Here is a 19,778-nt window from a genome sequence, read left to right on the forward strand (position 1 = left end):
TCCAAATGCCTCTGGAACTTGTGTGGTTTTCTTGTAGAGAAAATGCAAGCACAGTGTAGCATAGTGTACTACCTTGTTCATTCCATTTTCATCATACATTAAGAGAGTTGGCCCTGGAGCCTTGGGCATGTGCAGTGGTGCACATATACACTTAGCTTATCCTCCCAAAGGCCCACTCTAAAGCCTCGACCTACTGTCATCTTGAGCAGTTAAATTAATGTGATGTGTTTAATTCTTTGGCTCCTCAAAGGTTTGGGGCTTGAGTTCTGCGTTTGAGCAAATTTGCACTGACACCGCACGCCTACCTGGAGTAGTGGGGGAGCTAATAAACAAGCAGGAATTGACTTGATAAGGTATAGCAGGCAGTGCCGATCGCGGGGCCGTGATTTGTGATTCTCTGCTGCAAATAGCGCCTCTGACGGGGCAGGTGCCTGACACAGTCTATTAGGCGAGCGAGGTTATCTCGATGAATACGCCCTTGTGAGATTAACGACTCGCGGTGGCCAGACTAGCCTCGGAGTCACGAGCACCCCACACACACACACACACACACACATACACACACACACACACACACACACGCACCCGCTGAAACGAGGCGAGGGGCGCACACGGGGGAGTCATTAAGCAGTAATTAATCGGCCAGGAGAATGAGACGTTATGCAGGCAGGAGAAGCGCCATGGAGAGAATGTGACATTTGGGTCTCGAGCGCCGAGGCGCCTCTGCCCCCACAGCACGCCACGCGCCACACGTGATTCTCCAGCCCATTTTTCATGTGTGCGCTGCATGTGCATTATGAATGACAAGGCCTTCGGAAGGCCTCCCTGATGAAGTCGCGTGGAGGAAGCACGAGAGCTAAAAGAGCGGTCCACGGTAAACATGCAGGAATGATGAGACAGAATGCCTCGGCTTATTTCCCTCATATTTTGTTTATCTAATTTTGACGAGGAACAATGAACACAGATTCTTCATTATTAAACATTGGAATGCCGTGCTGTGTGTCCAATTACTTGGCATCACCCGCAAACAAACGATCCTCCCTGGCTCGCCCTCCTTCCCGGTTGGAGGATGTGCGAGTGTGGGTTTAAGACAGGCCATGCTTTCTCCATAATTGCTGAGTCAACAGAATCAGTGTACTCCTGTATTTGCCAAATGAGCTTTTTCATCCTCTTTCAGGCCCGCTTATATCAGCGCCTGCAGGTGATTAGAATTCACTAAGCTTGTCATCCCCTCTAGGCTGCTTCGACATTGAAATGATTGACAGTGTTTTCCTTTCAGAGAGCCCAGGAGGGGCCCCACATTGATTCATTTACATGCCAGCAAATAATTAGAGTCACACCTCATGCTGCGAGGGGACACATCTTGAAGTATGGCAGAGTGAGTGATAGGAAGGACAACAATGTCAGCTTAGTTCTTGTTTGGCCAGGTCCACGTGCCGACACTGACACCGCATCACTCTAATCTGTCCTGACATCCCGACAATATTTTATTCCTTGTCATCTCATCTCTTAGCCTGGCATGGCTCGACATGAAAGTCAAATCAAGTTTAATTATCTAGCATGGGCCTGCATAAACATGGCAAAGGGAGAGGATCGGAACATGGGAAACGGAGGAGACGTAATTGGCTTTGGCATCCCACTTTTGATTTGATCAGAGGGAGGGGGTTCCACTTAGGAGACCCTGTGTTCAAGCTCCAGACCAGGGATCTAATGACAGTGTGTGAGGAAGGCTTTTCGATGGTGGCTGATTTCCAAAGGGGCCTTTTTTATGATCAGCCATGGGTCAGAGTCAGGGAAGGAGACAGAGCCATGGAAACGTTAAGTATACATTCATCTAATGGCAAGCGAAGTGCCCTGAATTACATTGAGGCATGTTCAATTTCATTAAGCTAAGCTAAGCTAATGTCAATGCTGCGATTGCCTAGTAATTAACTTTTCGAGGATAGATTGAGTGAAGAAGCATCTTAACACAATAAAATGTCTCCTTCCCTATGCTGAGCCTGTGGAAGATGTTGATCTGATCTGACTGAGGCATTAATGCTGACTGGATCGGCGGATCCCTGTGTGTCACAAGCAAGACTTATACCATTTGATTTAGTTGGGAGTAAATGCTTTATATCTCTGCAGAATTGGAGGTCAGTTTCATGGACAAATCACACAGCATTGAACACACATACCCTCACATGAAGAGGGGTGGGGGCTAATCTGTGTGTTGTACATGAGAAACATGTCCATGAAAAACAATTTTTTTCATTTCTGTTTGTTCAGTGAAACAGCCCACTTTCGGGAATTAAGGCCACATCTTTATAGCAGTATGTCATTGTGATAGGCTTACAAGGAGTGTTTAAAGAGTGAATGTGCGTGTTTCCAAATGACATGTACACATAATGCACGCACACACACAAACAAACACACACACACACACACACACACACACACACACACACACACACACACACACACACACACACACACACACACACACACACAAGCTGTCAACACTCCAATCAACATTAGCCTGTGCTAGAGGCATCTGTGATAGCCCTGAAGAAACGTTGCCCTCAGTCTGAACACAGTGCGCTTGTTTAAATGAGTCTCATTTGTCATTGAGGGACCCTCTCATCAGCGCTTAGCATAACTCCCCATTTGTCTGGCGCCATGATCCCACTAATGAAGCAGCATGGTGGGACGGTTGTAGTAGCAGAGCTAGAGCAGCACACAGCCGCTGCCACGTGAGAATGGAACATTTTCACCATAAATGTTATTGGATTGCAGGTTGCTGTTGAACTCTAATGGCTCTGCACTGATCAGAGATTAAATATTTATCCTCTTGCCTCTCTTTTTCTCTCCCTCTTCTTCTCCTCTCTCTTTCTCTGTCCATCTCCCCATCTCTCCCTTTTTCTCCCTCTTTCTCATTAATTCTGTGTAGGCCCCGTCGTCGCCCTCCTCGCCCTCGGCTAATGAACCAAAGTATGAGAAGCGCTGGGTGGACGCAGTGTCCCTCCCTCTGGCCATGGCCCGGGTCTCCAGACACAAAGCCGGAAGCCATAAATTAAGGTGCAGTAATCCCGTGCCCCCCCTCAATCTCACCTGCACGCCCCATCCTTCTCCTTCCAAACACTGTTTACGTAGCCACAACCCACTTGGGCTCTTCGCTGACCCCCCCACCCCCCCACCCCACAGACTTTCCATGGGCGAGGGCAAGAACAATTGCTGTTAAGCTCAATATCTATGCACAAGCATGATGTATGGAAAGGTCAGCGAGCCTCCTCCAGCACGAGGAGGTCCGTGGGTTAATGAAACCAAGTCCTTCCCTGCTGGTGACCCATCTGGGAGGAAGACGACGAGGAAAACATTGTGCGCCATTAGATTTCTTTTATATCCACCAATTAGCTTTGATGATGGAGGACAGCTGAGCATTAACTAGGCGCAAATCAATGGAAGATAAACATTCGAGAGAATAGTTGACCAGAGAGCGTTGAAAATCACCACAGTCGGTGTACAGAAGGATGAGCTACTGATGAAAATGTCCTCGAAGTTCCATCCTTCATTAAAGTAGCTGCTTTTGCCATATACTTTTTCTGAACTTTAATTTAATTAGTTGGCACTTGCAGAGGAATCAATGTATCATTTATTTGCTGAAGGCATCTTAGAATGAGGTATATTTCTTAGATCTAATCTCTTTGAGGTGTAATTAGCAGTGGGCTTGTTTGCTCCAATTAGTCTCTATTTGCAGTTTGATATTCTGGATGTGTGACTGCTTACACGTCATTACTGAGGCATGGCCCTCTCCCTCTCATCCTACTCATTTCACAAGTAGACTTGGTCATATTTAAAGCCACTCTGTGCTGTATTTTGGGTCACCAGCGCATGGCGTAAAGTTTGTTTTTCACCCGCGCAAAGTTGAATTCGGTATTTTGCACGTTTATTTTTTAAGCATTGCGCCCAGGGGTGTGGCAATTAACAACCTAGGGAGGGGACTAGCGCGTTGTCTAAAAATCGCTATCATACACCACCTAAACCTGGTCAGAAGTCAATGGCGAGTTGTTCATATGCTATTTTGTCAACAGTCATATTGGCAGGTGCACGCACCATACTTCTATCATTCATGAACGCACACCAGCGCACGTCCATGCAAAGCATTACAAATTGCATGATTACAATGGGAAACAATTAGAATAAAGATATTACGAAATACTGTACATCTCATGATGAGTAGTTATTCACCATCATTTGCAAATTGGTAATGACGGTTAAAAGTGATTTTAGGAGAGGCGAGAGACACGTATGGAGCACAGCTGAAGACGCACTGTCACGAGATATAAGCAACTCCTCTGCAGGATAAATGTTGTTTTATTCAGTCATTTGAGCAATATTAGGGTAAGTGTTGCTTTTTCCAGCCTATGTTTTTGGTGGTAACCCATTGTCAGTCAATAGTGAAAGTAACTGCATATAACTGTCTTGTCGTTGACTGACTCCTTGGTGAAGTTAGTTTCACTTTGCCAATGAGTTCAAACTAGATGTACCGCAGAGCGGTACAAAATATGACCTCCGCCCAGTCCAGCACATTTTTTCCACAAAAATAAATCACGCTGAAAGGCCTATATGATTCTAACTCTCTCACTAAATTGCATTATCCACACTTAATTCTCACTGGTATCTGCTAGACAACAAGTACCAAAACATGATTAGTTCATAGATTTCACATGTAAAATTCATTTTATACAACCCCAACTCCATCTTGCCTGTTCATAATTCTGAGAAATTCTTGAATTGTGTGCATGTGTGCATGTACATGTTTATGTTATGTGTGTGGGTGTGTGTGTGTGTGTGTGTGTGTGTGTGTGTGCGTGCTTGTGTGTGTGCCTGCGTATGTGCCTGTGCATGCAAGCGTACATATGTCTACTGTGTGAGTATGTGTCATTACTGTGAATGTATGTGTGTGTGTGTGTATCTGTTTGTGCACATGTGTGCACATGAAATGGGTTAACATGACCCCTGGAGGCAAACATACAGAAAAAAATGGTCATCCTAGTCCATACAGTTCTCAAGATATTCACAGAGAACTGTGTCTGCCCTACCCTCCTTTCGGGGGGTCCAGTCCAGCAGGGGGGCTTCAGATCAAAACGAAAAACGACGGTTCCATGCTATCCATGTGGGGTTACATGCCCACCAAGTTTTGTGTACCCCGGTCTTTCAGTGTCCCGGGAATCCTTGTTGGTGTACGTCACTGAATGTACACATACATTATATTATTGTAAGGCCCCCCATGAACGAAAGTACACAAAACTTGGCATGCATTCGGAGGGTGTCATAATGATCCTACACTTTTAATTTTGTGCAGTTTTGACCTTGTCAGCCAGAGATATTGTGATGAGAACACCTAATTTTTTGCTTTTTAATTTTTAACTAGGTGGCGCTATACATGAAATAAGTGGTAATGGGATGGGTTGACATACCCCCTTAAGACCAACATACATAAAAAGGTGGACCTCTTAGGCCCTACGGGTACCGAGATATTCACAGAAAACTGTCTCCGGCCACCTACAGGCCAGTTGGTGTATAGTAACATAAATGAATTTATTGTGTGGCCCCCCATGAACGGAATTCCACAAAACTTGGCGTGCATACAGGGGGTGTCATAATGATCCTACACTTCCAATTTCGTGCAGTTTTGATTATGTTAGGTCACAGATACCTGCGATTACAACACCTCATTTTTACTTTTTTGTGTTTAACTAGTTGGCGCTATACATGAAATGAGTGGTTATGGAATGGGTTGACATGGCCCCTTGAGATCAACATACAAAAAAAATGGTCCTCCTAAACCCTACGGTTCTCGAGATATTCACAGAAAACTGTGTCTGCCCTACCCTCCTTTCGGGGGGTCCAGTCCAGCGGGGGGGGGGGGGCTACAGATCAAAACGAAAAACAATGATTCCATGCTATCCATGTGGGGTTACATGCCCACCAAGTTTCGTGTACCCCGGTCTTTCAGTGTCCCGGGAATCCTTGACGGAAATTTGGGCATGCGAAAAAAAAAAAAAAAAATCTGACTAAACCTATATGACCGCCGCTTCGCTGCGCGGCGGTCATAATAATAGACGAGTGCAAATGCGTGAAGGCTATGCTAGGTTTTAGTAAAGCATGGTTTAAGAATAACTATTCCATACTGTCTCGCAAGCAGCTTCCTTCAAATGCGCCGTTGAATGCCAAAATACCGATGCATTTATTTGACATATCGCGCTTTTCGCCGGTAAAGGGAATGACAGATGTCATTTTCATTGGTTTAAAATGATGTTACGCCCCAAACACACCCATATGACTGATTAAAAAACCTAGGAACACCTTGTTGCGCCATACGCTCCGCGTTTGATAACGAAACCCCTCCCAATGTGAACTGGACATCCTACTAAATTTGAATAGACTTTTGACGAGTGACGATGCACTTTAGAATGTCATGATAGGCAGTGGCGTCATGCCCATTGAAATAAAGGGGGCACGTGCCCCCTCAGATTTTTCCTCCCTGATAATTTTTTTGATCATAACTTTGTTTCTATTATGCTCCATAATAAGCCAGAGCCTATAACGACTGCAATGTATTCTTCTGGATGTGTAATAAACCGTAGCAAAATAGCCGAAGACCGGTCAACATCAGCCCTTTTCCTAAAAGTAGTGTCTGTGTATGTTCCCGTAACAACTCACACGCGCATTGAGCTCGCAATGTTTTGCTTGTGTTGAACTGTTACAGTTAACTTTTAGGCTACAGTTTGAACAGTTGAACTGTTACAGTTACAGTTTAAACAGATACAGTCAATGGTGTTGAAGTGGTAAGTAGTCTAGCTAAGCAATAAAAAGTAGTGGAATTATTTGTGGTTGACCAGGAAATTTTGACTTGATCAAAAAGTTAGAACTATGGATTTGATGTTGGCCGCGAATTCAGTGCATTACGTTAACGTTAGCCTACATGGTGTCAGTGTAGCCTAGACTACTCTTACAAATTGTACAAATATTTGGCAAAGTCTCATAGTTTAATTGTTTCCAGTTTCATAGAAACGAGGGTGTTAAATTTGCAGTGACTACAAAATCCAACCTAATAACATTAGGCCTACTACCAAGGTATCGCGTTGGATGTTTCTCCACTTCACGTATCTGGCAGCTAATCCATGTAGTGAAAAGGGATAGGCTACCCGTTCAAAAGGAGGCCTAAAGTTGTTTTATATAGCCTAAATAGGATCGCTATGACCGTGATGTAGAGGGCAAGAAAGTATAATAGTCTCTCTCATGTGCTCATAACTTTTATTATCAGGTCACTTGCTCATGATTTGCAGGTAGCAACTTACCATGAGGTACCCTATTGCTTGCCATAATGGTAATGAAAAATATATTACTAGTAGTAAAATATTCAAATATTTAGTGTTAACCTTACTCAGCACTGAAACCTGTCAAACTTCTTTCAAAGTCCTTCATCACATGAATTAAGACTAAAATAATTTATTTTCTGAGCACCACAGACCTCAGCTTCACTCACATCCATCTGGGACCTCTTCCATTGAGAGTGATTTCTGCACCAGATTTTATGGTACAGCCAATCAGGACGCAGGGCGGGAGTTTCATAGATGTGACATAGCGTAGAAGCGACTGTGAGACTGTTATCAGTGTCACGGGTTGGCTTCGATGTGAGTGGTTGAAGTAGCACGTCAATAGACTAGTGGTTTATTCAATCATATGCAAGCATTTTTTGATTAGGCCCAGCCTTCTAAAGCAACACTCCAATGGATTGGTCCCAGATGGATGAGTGGAGCTAGGTGGAACGAAATTCATCTGGCGAGAGTCAGGTTAATGTTTAGCAGCCAAAATTAAAAAAAAATCCCCCCCCCCATCCCCCCGGGAAAAAAATGGCTGATTGTGCCCCCCCTGAATTTTGGCTTGCATGACCCCCCTGATGATAGGGCCCTCTATCTCTCTCTGTGGATTGAGATAGTCTTTCAAAATTCAGTGGCCTCTCCTTTGCTTGATGTTCTTCTAGGCCCCTCTTCATTTAATGTCCATGACCAAACAGAATGTTTTCATCTGATGAAACTTCTCTTCTGTGGAGAGCAATGTGCTTATTCTACTTAGTGGTCTGAGTGTATGGCTCTTCTTCTTTTTTCCCCTGAACTATCTACCAGGGCTTAGCCTTGGCCCCCAGGGCTGCTTACCAAGTCCTTTCCTATTTCCTCCTTGCCTGCCCCTCACAGCAGGTTTGATGTAGAGGTAGGAGAGAGCCCTGCTGGAGTGCTGTAAGGTCCGATCATAACCTATGGCAGACTGACTGACACTCTGCCACCTCCAGTACCAGTATCAAATATAATCCTGCCACACACTCCCACGCATTCCCATACTCAACACAGCCATTTCCATTCCCAAAACGTCTATTAGGCTTTGTACCCCTGCAAGACACACACACACACACACACACACACACACACACCCCTTCTCAATGTATGCGAGAACCCAATGAAAAGGGAACACTCTGGACTAATGGATTTTTTATTGTTCTCTGTCACTCACGATGGCAGTTCCTTGGTTTCACCGGCTCCAGCTGCAGTCCCCTGTGAGCTCAAGCAGAACATTACATTCTTGAGGCAATTTCTCTCAGAAACAGGCCAACCAAGCAATGGTTGTATCTCTCTCCCCTGACTTGGATTAATTGAAATTATGCCTCTGAACAAATGGCTGTATCAGACTAGCCCTGCATTCACAATGTTTCTATAGATGTAGCACACTGGATATCTATGACCTAATTCAATTCTTTGGACGTGTAAACCCCTGTCTTCAATCAAAACAAATAGATTTTGATGTCACTTCAAGTAAAACAAAAAAGTCGGGCATACAGTAAATGAGAGTGTCATGAACTAAATAGCAGACTTCCTAGAGACTGGGGTTATTGTTGCTTTGCTGGACCTGTCTTTGGACCAGTCTCATCATAGCTGGACAGTGTGAGTTGTAGGTTTGATAACTACATATTTAACTGCTCTATCCACTCACTCACCTTGTCCGTTGCCTTGAGTGGTCTGTGTCCTGTCCTTGTTTTGAAGTGTAAAAAGCACATACCGCTGTCCTTGATCTGAGGTTCTTAGTCGTGTAAGGCTTGACTGATAAATGTTACTCCTCAGCAAAGAAAACATTACTTGGCACTGCACTCAAATAGACCCTATTGTTCATGGAGGACAATCGACAGCTGCCATTACACTACACAAAGAGGTATTCTTTCACAGTGCGTTATCAATACACAGCAACATAAAGTGTCAAAATACATGTACAGAAATACAATAGATGTTGGCAATTCATACATCTTATTCATGTTGATTCTGTTGAGTTGTTTGTTGTTTGGCCATGAAGTTTTTGATTATTTTTAAAAATGTATGTCTTCTCAATCTATATTGTGTCTGAATACATGCTTGCTACACTTTATTAAAAGCATAACAATCCGAGACATTTTCCCAATTTCACACTGCACGGTACTTGCATAATACCTTATTTGGTTGCGGTAATGGCAAAAGATCACTGTTGTCCTTGGAAAAACAAATTATATTCCAACATAAGACACAGGATTTACTGAACTTTTGGATTTGTAAGCTTGTCAGCTTCTCTCTCTCTCTCTCTCTCTCTCTCTCTCTGAAGCTCTTGAGAGCTCTCTCAACTCGTGTTATTGTTACAGTTTTTTACAATTGTTTACACACGTTTTCAAAACTCTGTGTCTATTTTTCAAAACTCCTTTACACAAAACCCACAACTGCTCACACAAAATGCAAAATGCCCCAAATCTCCAGCAAAATGACACACAACATTCAAAATGTCAAAAACACATGTTTAAAGCAAACATTCGCCTCACATTACAAACACTTTTGTCATAATATGACATTTTGGATACATCATGTACACACTGTTGCTCAAAACCTAAAGCTCTTCTGTCTTAGGCTTTCTATACAGTATGTATTTCCATACAAGAGTGAAAGTTACGGTATCAACAAAGAGAAGTTGAAATACACAGTAAAAATGCAAGCAATATTGAAACCAAAAATAGTGATTTTTCCCAAATAATTTGCTGTTGTGAATACAGTATTTTACAGCAAACAAGAAAAAAGCAAAGAAGAATACAGTGACCACCAGATGTACATGGAGTTTTGAAAACACTGATTTTGTTTTTTTTCTAAAGACAAGTGTGTGTGTGTGTGTGTGTGTGTAGGGGGGGGGGGGTTCGTGTACAGTATGTATTCATAGGCCTATAGACCCTTTCAACTGCAGAAACAAACAATTCTACAGTAAGCGTTCCTAAGGCATTTCTGGAGGCACAGAAAAATTTATTGAGCTAATGGTACTGTAACATGGGGACAAACAAAAATAGAGTAAAAAGACAAATTTTACATAAAGTCAAATTTTTGTAGAACATTACTGTAAGCTAAAGTCCGATTACTGTAATTTTCAAAGTATCTGCATTGGTTCTGAATATTTCAACCGGAAATCCTCTAGGAGCAGATTGAAAGGGTCTATACCTATATAGAGAGTATATCTATTCATAGACCTATACTAAGGCAATGATTGGATGGTGTTCAGTAAAGTAAAGAGTGTTTGCACATGTGAAGAGAAAGAGTGAAGCACTGGTGATTTAGTGTGGCATTTTGATGGGTTGTGTTTGAAGAACGAAATCAAGTTACTTCCTGTTAGATTTTTGTGTGTTAGGTAGAAAATTGTGTGTGGTGTTTTGCAAAATGTGTTTTAGTCAATTGAAAACTGAGTCAAACACTGAGAATTAGTGTGGTTTTGCAGATTTGGTGTCGGGTTATGATGTTTGGAGGACATGTTTAGAAAATTGTGTGACAAGCAAAGATTTAGTGTGTAAGCAGTTGAAAAAAACTGTAATGATTCCACATTCTGTTTCTCTCTCTGTCTGGTGTCTCCCTTTGCCCTTCCTTTTACCCATCACACTCGGTGGAACAGGTCCAACAGTTTTGAAGTATTTGCCTTAGATGGATCATGCACCAATGTTCTACAGTTTTGCACAGCAGCAGAAAGCACAGACTGGCTTCAAGCAATATCAACCAACATTAACGATTTGACACAAGAGAATGTAAGTGTTAAGAAATGCTACAATCCTATAATTCACTGATTTATTGGCTTATATGTGTATTGATAGGAACTAAGGAATATAGGTGCACTGGAACCTGTGCACAGGCACTCAATAACAGGCACATTGGATTGCACTGCGAACACGATCGTTATTACTGTGGTTCACCTACTGCAGGGTTGTATTCGCTCATTTCTCTTGGAAAGGGGTTAAGACACCTCTCTCAGTAACCCAGATTCAGACATGAGGTACATGCTGAGTCTATACTGTAGGTTCATCCCTGAAATACCTTAATGGCCACTAATAATGAGCTTGTCGCAGGAGACATTGTCACTTAGAGCTTACACTCTCTCTTGGATGCCACCAAGTCTGGTGTACCACCAGTGACAAAGCTCCAGTGCTCTGTATCCATCCCAGAACACCGAACAAAAATTCCGCCTAACGATCTTATTTCCTGTGTTTGGCTTTAATTGCCATTCTGATGATCCAAATGGGTCTTTTTCTCCACCAAAGACACAAGCGCACACTGATTTACACCCGCACAGCTGCTTTTTTTTTTTTTTTTTTTTAAAAGAGCAATTACCTCGCTTGCGTCAACTAATCATGAATGCAAAGACTGATTGCTAAATGTCCAATTAGGGCGTGATTGTACATCAGTGCAGTGAAAACAGAGCTGTGACTGGTGTTGACCTAGAGCCTAAAAAAAGACACGGTGACACGTGTGACTTTGATACCCTGATGATGACGCCAGACACTCTGCCATAGACAGCTGATGACCAGCACTTTTCCCCTCGGAGTGATAACAGGGATTAATTTGAACTGAAGTTGACTCAGATCCTCTGATAAAGCTTTTCAGTGCTACTACGTCTGTGGACGTGCTAGAAGATACTGAAAATATTATATTATATTTGAATATAATATAATATGCCAAACCATTGAAGATTGTTTCATAATGTTTTGAACCTACTAACTGCCCATCTTACGTAATGTAACATAAATGTATTGTCAGTGTACACCACAGATAGTTACAGTAAGATAGATAATATTGAATATGTTATAGCAATTTTATTCGATTTTATTCGCTTGCCTCTATAAATCTGTTTTTTTATGTGATGTGTAACGGTTAATATTCTTAATGAATTCCTACATTTCTCCACTTGTAGATAAAAATGGCCAACCAGGGCTTCTCTCCTGATGATCAAGTATGTCGTTTTTTCATAAGACAAGCTCTGTGTGTATGTGTGTGTGTGTGTATGTGTGTGTGTGTGTCTGTGTCTGTGTCTGTGTCTGTGTGTGTGTGTGTGTATGTGTACTGTATGTGTATGTGTACTGTATGTGTATGTGTGTGTGTGTGTATGTGTGTGAATGTGTATGTGTGTGAATGTATGTGTGTATGTGTATGTGTGTGAATGTGTGTGTGTGTGTGTGTGTGTGCGCTCGTGCATGCGTGCAAGCGTTCGTGCATGCATGTGTGTGTGTGTGTGGGAGAGAGATACAGCATGTCGCATTTATAGAGTCGCTGGAAAGAGAGAAAAACAAAGTGCTGAATTAAGCTCACATCTGCCTTTAACTGAAAAGCAAAAACAAAATGAAGTCAACAGAAAAAAATGAATGAACATTGTAAATGGTTAGTTGTAATTCTTGAATAAATTAAAATATATTGAGAATCACATCCATGTTTCAGTTAGTTAATTAGCCCTCTTTGTTATTGTTCTCAGTTTATTATGACTAATCAAACTGCAGATGTGGAAGATTTTACTCCAGACACAATAAAATGTTCAACTTCTTTGCTAGAGAACTAGAGAAACTGTATTTTCTTTTACTGTAAAAAAAACAGAAAGAATGTCAGAGAACCCCCACCCAAAAAAAAAAAAAAATCACTCTTCTTTTTGCTGAGGTATTGATTCTGCCTCTTGTGCACAATCTGTCTTGCAGATCATCCATATGGGTTGGGTCTGTGAGCACCTCCAGTCAAGCGACGCCAGCCAGACTCACAACTACAAGTTCCTGGCTCTCAAAGGATCCTCCCTCTACATCCTCAGGAGTCCGCCTGTAAGGCTCTCACTTACGTCTTTATTTCAGCTTCCCCAAGGACCAGCTCTAGGTGTTTTTAGGTCAGCAGAAACAGGGGAAAGCCAATCCTCATGGAGGAGAGAGACACTTGTATTATGTGAAAAAACACAGTTTAAGTTGAGTTGTTAATGTTTTATGAAGAGGAAAGGACTTTTCCTGCTCCAGAGTGGTGTGGCTGGCCATGGGTGAAATATATCCAGAAATGCTGGCCAATTTCTTCTACTGCTATCACCCTCACATTGCAGTTCCAGAAATCACCTGCCTATACAGTATGTGCAGAGAATTATAGCTAATAGGACTAGCTTGTACAAGAAAGTGCTGTGGACGATGTTTCTTTACTTTTCTTTTTTTAATCACTGAATTAATGTGGAGAGGAGTCTTAAATGTATGCATCCAGTGTGCCTTGTGGGGAGGGGAAGAGTTCCTACTTATACATTAGCATGTCATTAGCGAGGTTATATACAGTATTAATTGTGGTCCCTGTGAAAGAATGGCAGTAGCTGAAGTTTCTTTTATCACTGAGTCTTGACAAGTTAAATTGCACTACAGTTCGAAAAGGAGTTCATATGTAACTGCCACGGAGTCCAAATGCCTAGAGGTTGGAATTAGTAGTTCGACTCATTGTGCAACAGCTTAAATATACTATAAATTTTAAGTTGTGGGTGTATAAGATGATATTTTCTTCATAATTCAAACAGGATATTGTTTGCAGATTTGTCTGCAGATCTTACTGCTCTCCATCTATTTCTTTAATCACACATAATCTCCAGATGCTCTCCTAATTTTTTCAAATGCTTAATTCTGTATCATTAAATAAGTCAAAGTTGAATGTGTCTTATACCCCATGATTGAAAATCAGTTGAATGAAATGTCTGCTTTGCTGTTCCTGCATAATTTCCCTGTTCCCAGACATTGTTTGCTTGTATTCACTAAACAGCTGAGCTCTCTGACATTTCTAGATCAGTTTTGCTTACCGTATATGCCACTTGTGGGTGTAGGGGATTGTGTTGTTGATCTAGTTTGCATGACATACCATCCTGACATTTGCTCAGCATGGGATTAATTATGGAGAGCGGAGCTGTATAGGAAGAGCCCACGGGGATGTTTTGAAACGTTTGTGTTTATTCTCTTCCACCAGGTCAGTATGTCAGACTGGGCTCAGGCCGAAGCGACCTTCAACCTCTGTGAGGTTCTCTTTAAAGTTCACAAGGTATGGGGCTTTGCTGTTTGCCTAAAAAACTGACAAGATGTCTGTCCAGTAGCATGGTTTGAATCAGAGTGAACTATTCCAAAGCTAACTACAAGGCTTTCTGGGAAACATAAATAGGGAGTGGTGTAGAGATGTGTCTGCATTAGAAATAGTTTGACTGTTTTAGACTGGATATAGTTTCTCTCGAGTGGAATTTCAATTTAGGCATAAATGTTTTAAAAAACTCTTTGTAACAAGTTGAATACAGCCATGGCCTACTGGTTAGCTCTTCGGACCTGTAACCGGAGGGTTGCCGGTTCAAACCCTGACCAGTAGGCACGGCTGAAGTGCCCTTGAGCAAGGCACCTAACCCCTCACTGCACCCCGAGCGCTGCTGTTGATGCAGGCAGCTCACTGCGCAGGGATTAGTGTGAGCTTCACCTCACTGTGTGTACACTGTGTGCTTTGTGTGTTTCACTAATTCACGGATTGGGATAAATGCAGAGACCAAATTTCCCTCACGGGATCAAAAGAGTATATATACTTATACTATATTAGTACATGCAGAAGTCCTTAAACTTCTAAGTCTATATAAACTTCTCTTATAGTCTTAGATGAATAATGCCATGTATTCAATATTTCCCTCTTTCAGTCAACTGTTATATTTAATTTTCCATCTCTCTCTCTCTCTCTCTGTCTCTCTCTTCTTTCTCTTTCCAATCTCCCCTGTGTTTTTTGTCATGCATATGGTGCAGTGTATAGCCTACAGAAGGGTCTGGTGTCAGTTGATAGTAATGGTAATCCGTTGTTTACCTTGTGCTATGAGTTGGTGCTCCTCTGCAGTATGACAGTGAGCATAGCAGCTTTGTTGCAGTCCTTATCCATGTGATGGTTGAATTAAGTGTTTTAAAGCCGTCTTTTTTTCTTTCCCTATCTTTCTCTGTTCCATCTCTTGCCTTCCTCCTACCTTCTGCTCCCATATGGCTTTTATCTCTTTCTTACCTCCTCTGCGTCTTCTCACTTCTCATTCTCTCTCTCTCTTTCTTTCTTTCTTTCTTTCTTTCTTTCTCTATCTCTCTCTCTCCCCCCTTTGTCCATCTGATTTAGCTATGGATCGCGGAGGACTGCTGGATCCAGGCGAAGCTGTATCTGGGCTTGCAGCAGGACTGCGAGCTGCGGGACAACGAGCCGTTCTGCTTCAACGTGCTGGTGGGCCACGGCCAGAGCCACTCCTTCAGCGTGGAGCTGGGCTCGGACCTGGCGCTCTGGGAGAAGGCTTTCCAGAGGGCCGTGTTCGCCGAAGTGCGCCGAGTAGGAGTAAGTCCCTCTTAATGAAGCGCTCAGGGTATATTAATCTCACTGCGTCACATGCAGGAATGTCTGCTATGGAGCTGATATTACAGTCACAAGGATGAAATGCTCTTTAGCTCTCCAGAGTGGTCAAGCTTGGGTATCCCGTTTGTGTTTAACTCCCCTGTACCTACAGTCTTGTTGAGTCATTGACAATGTAGTGGCCTAGCACGACTCTATACAAATATAATATATTTCAGTGCCATATTCAGTGGCAGTGAAATACATTTCATTTTGTTATTAGTTTTGTCCTTAAAAGTGACTTTTAAAGGCTAAATAGACAGATGATATAGTTTGTGGAGTTGGAGTAATAGAGTTTTTGTGGGAAAACTTGTGTGTTTCTTGATCTGACTGACCCTCTCAACAGACTTTATTAAGAAATGAAACTTGATGGTAGGATGCTTACTGGGATAGCCTTCACCGATATTACCTTTTTTTTTAAACACTCTCTCTGACTGGATTGGATTTCTGCCTCAGACCTCATCTTGTGGCTTGTGCTGTGTGTAATTCAGGGTTGCCAGGACCTCTTGTTTATCTTCAGTTCAGGAGGCTCCAGTCTGTTTATAGTAGCGTGTAGGCCGTATTGTTATTAAAGCGTGAGGGCAGTGGGGTTGGATGCCAGAAGAGAGGAGCAAAAATAGAGAAGGTCATAGAGGCACTGGATTTAAATAATATAAGTATGGATTTCTGTTGAATATGAAGTATAAATAAGGCATTCACAATGAATAGGTAATGTAAACCATATTTCATTATTCTTTTTTAGTTTGGGATTTTGTATGAGATGGATGAGTCATTGGATAAAACGTTGAGAACAGAAGCCACTGAAACTAAGTCCAACTATCTAGCCTCCCTAAACACTGATTAGAATTTGAGTTAAACTGAGGAGGTGTCTTCTCTATGTGGATGAATGTGTGTGTGTCAGTTGGGCAGAAGCCCAAGACTTGTTCCCATTGACTTTGCGTGCTAATCAAAACTGTACCAGACCAGATACCCTGCATCCAACTTAGAGTGATTGACAGATATAAGGTTGCTTTTACATCAAGCCAAATACACCCAGACAATTACAATATCTTTATTCATATCCAACACAGAAGACAAATATCGGGCTGTTGTTTAATAAAAAAGAAAGAAAGAATCTGTTCGACATTTAGAAAACTAACAGCAGCTGTTTACAAAGGTGACTTTCTGCCGAGACAAAGAAAGAACTTCAATTACAGGTAGGGCATTGCTTTTAATTTACCCATACAAGGAGAAAATCCATGGCAGGAGGCATTGAAGCCAAGATGGTGCTCTGTCTCTGATTCGTTCCTTTTCAAACATTATTATTAGTTTAATTAAATTTTACTGAAGAACCTGTTTTGTAAGTCCTCTCCTCATTGAGCCGTTAAATTGCCTTGCTCACACTAAGGTTTGAGCCATTGCAGCTTTACTGATGAACTCCTGAGTTGAGCATCGAACACGCCTCGTCTCTGATGGGAGTACAAGAGGTGAGTCCACTAAATCTTTTAGTGGACGCAGGGACCACTCCACTCCGAGTTTAGTTGGCAAAGGTCAATGGAGGTCAAACTAAGTGTAACAATTCAACCTGAGTGAGTGAGCGGGCAAGGAGATGAGCCGTAGGCATTTTGGGTGAGAATGGCGAGATCATGTCAACGTGATGTGAGCACTACCACTGTGAACACATCCATTCATTGAAAATCCTAGGTCCAAAAATAAATATAATTTAACATGCAAAACAACTAAATGAATGCTAATTTAAAACATTTTTGTTCATTGGACTATAACCTACACAGCAGGGAATCTGGATTTGATTTTCTTTTCTCTCCTGGGATGCTGTGAACACATTTAGTGCCACTGAGTTATGCAGTGTTACCCCTCGGTGTTAATAGTCATGATAGGACTAAGTAATAATTGGATGGTCACAGTCCAAAATTGAGAACTGTAATAGAGTGCAGTAGGTATTAACACAGCACAATCATCCTTATCTGTGGAAAACACCAATGGGCATGACAACATGGCAATGGCTGTGTCTGCTGTGTGGAGGTTTTTCGTCTTTGCTCAAGCAGCTTATGGTGAAGGTGAGGAGGTTGGCTGGCTGGCATATTTCAAGAATGGGATTCTGTGGTTTGTTAAGCAATGGTCCTTTTTTTCCATTTTCATACAACTGAGTCAGTACAGAGGCTATGCGTTGTGTCAAAAAATTCTGAAAATGGCCCGCAGTGCTTTATACTGTATGTATTTTTTATTTCAGCCTTGGACTGAATACTGCCAAAATTGAAATAGGAAACGCACAAACAATCCCCCTCTCTTTCTCTGAGAGAGAGAGAGAGAGAAAGAGAGAGAGACCCAGGGGCTGTGAAGCAGGGAACCCTTAACTGGAGACATTTCTAAATAATACAAAGGGTAGAACCTGTCAGAAGAGATTTAAATCATAGCTCTGCCAAGATACAGAGGCAAGGGCAGAGTGTGAGACCTCCCCTCCTCACCCCCCCCCCTCCCTGTGCTCCCTATCCATCCCCAAATTCCTCTATCTGGTCCAGCATCGGTCGTGGCCACAAAGCAGAGCCAGATATTATGCCAGCAATTATCCGAGCCATTCTCTCTGTGCGCTTCCATATGTGTCCGCTTTAAATTCCCCAGTTACATGGAACTGTGAGATGACAGCGTGACGCCCTTTTGAGGCACTGTGTGAGAGATAAAATAATCACATTAAGGCTATAGAGGAGGGATTCTACGGGGCTGAAGTCACCCGGAGTTCAGGATCATGATTCCGGGGAGTTCAATTTAGTTTCCATTGAATTCTGTGGACAATCATTCATTCCTTAGGCTAGTTCTTAACAGAACCCGGAGAAAGTGTCCACACGGCATGTAGAGCTGAGAATGATGTCGGCAGTGCTCTTTCAAAGAGCATTAGGCAAAATTAAATCGCGCCTCGCTATTCATTTCTACCAGTCGGATCCCTGAGAGCGAAGATGTAAAAAAATACAGCCATCCGCTCAGAAACCTAAGTTCAATGCTCCCAAAGTGGAGTTGCTCTATCGTTCAGATGTAATTTACAGTACATGAAAGATCTGGAATGAATCGAAAACCGAAGTTTGTGAAGGCAGCGGGGTTGCTTAGTAGTACACTCCAGCATGTGGGGCAAGAGTTACCCTTGATTAGTTACAGTTAGTGACTCTTTTTGCTATCTCTACGACTTATCACAACAGTCAGAGTGAGGTTCTGTGTGTGTGTGAATGTGTGTGTGTGTGACTGTGTGTGTGTGTGTGTGTGTGTGTGTGTGTTACTTGTGTGTGGCACAGCTATGCTAATACAGTGGAAGAGCTGACGTGTGTTTGTGCATGAGCCTTTGGATCTCTCCCAGGGCGTCTCTCTTGGACTGCAGCAAAGGGGCCAGAATGCAACTTCTCCTCTGTGATCAGCAGAACCCCCTGTCATTCAACCACCTCTCCCTTCCAAAAAAATGCAAACAGAGAAACAATTTTTGCCTTTTTTCCCTTTAATGATATAAACTCGAGACCCGGTCCTTTGGGAGAGTAATGAATGTGATGGAGGATTTCAATTAGCCAGTGATTCTCTGTTCTCCAGCCAATTAGCCAAGCCTCCCGCTGTCTCTGCGGAGTGTTCAACAGTTCAACTTCGGCTAAGTCGGCAGCTCAGCACAAGGCCGTGTGAAATAAACATGAGCCACTGAAAGAGAGCACCTGCACAGCTGTGCAAAGCCAGGCTCTCAGGAGAGCACATATCCAAACATCAAGCGAGCAGAGCGTTGGGCATTCCTGTCCTGCCATTCTTGCGCTGCTTGCCTTGACCTCCACTTTTGCCTAAACTGTGAATGTGGTGGCGAGGGTGCTCTCTTACTGTGTTCCAGTAAAGATGATTTACTCTGAGAATGCACTGAAAGAGATAGACAAGTAAACACACACACACACACACACACACTTTCCAATTCGTTGTTAGGGAGTTGATTGATGTGGAGGTAATTGTGCACGAATCAGTTGGCAGGCAAACAAGCATTGCTTTATGGAAATCATGCTCATTAGAAAAAAAGTACTG

At 42.5% G+C, this 19,778-nt stretch overlaps 1 protein-coding gene across 1 annotated transcript in view; it reads left to right on the forward strand.

Annotated features, from left to right (window-relative positions):
• The window catches only part of sntg2 (syntrophin, gamma 2), a 46,983-nt gene that overhangs the window by 21,821 nt on the left and 5,384 nt on the right, over nt 1–19,778 (forward strand). Inside the window, exons 9-14 of the mRNA XM_076299958.1 lie at nt 2,930–3,057; nt 10,984–11,113; nt 12,274–12,312; nt 13,046–13,162; nt 14,322–14,393; nt 15,480–15,689. Coding sequence (XP_076156073.1) covers nt 2,930–3,057; nt 10,984–11,113; nt 12,274–12,312; nt 13,046–13,162; nt 14,322–14,393; nt 15,480–15,689 — 696 coding nt within the window. The remainder of the gene's footprint in view (nt 1–2,929; nt 3,058–10,983; nt 11,114–12,273; nt 12,313–13,045; nt 13,163–14,321; nt 14,394–15,479; nt 15,690–19,778) is intronic.

This window comes from Alosa pseudoharengus, unplaced genomic scaffold (genome assembly GCF_046254945.1).
Source record: "Alosa pseudoharengus isolate Yale_2024_CS ecotype anadromous, Long Island Sound unplaced genomic scaffold, YU_APseudo_1.1 YU_APseudo_1.1_scf_22, whole genome shotgun sequence".
In the NCBI taxonomy this organism is placed as follows: Eukaryota; Metazoa; Chordata; class Actinopteri; order Clupeiformes; family Clupeidae; genus Alosa; species Alosa pseudoharengus.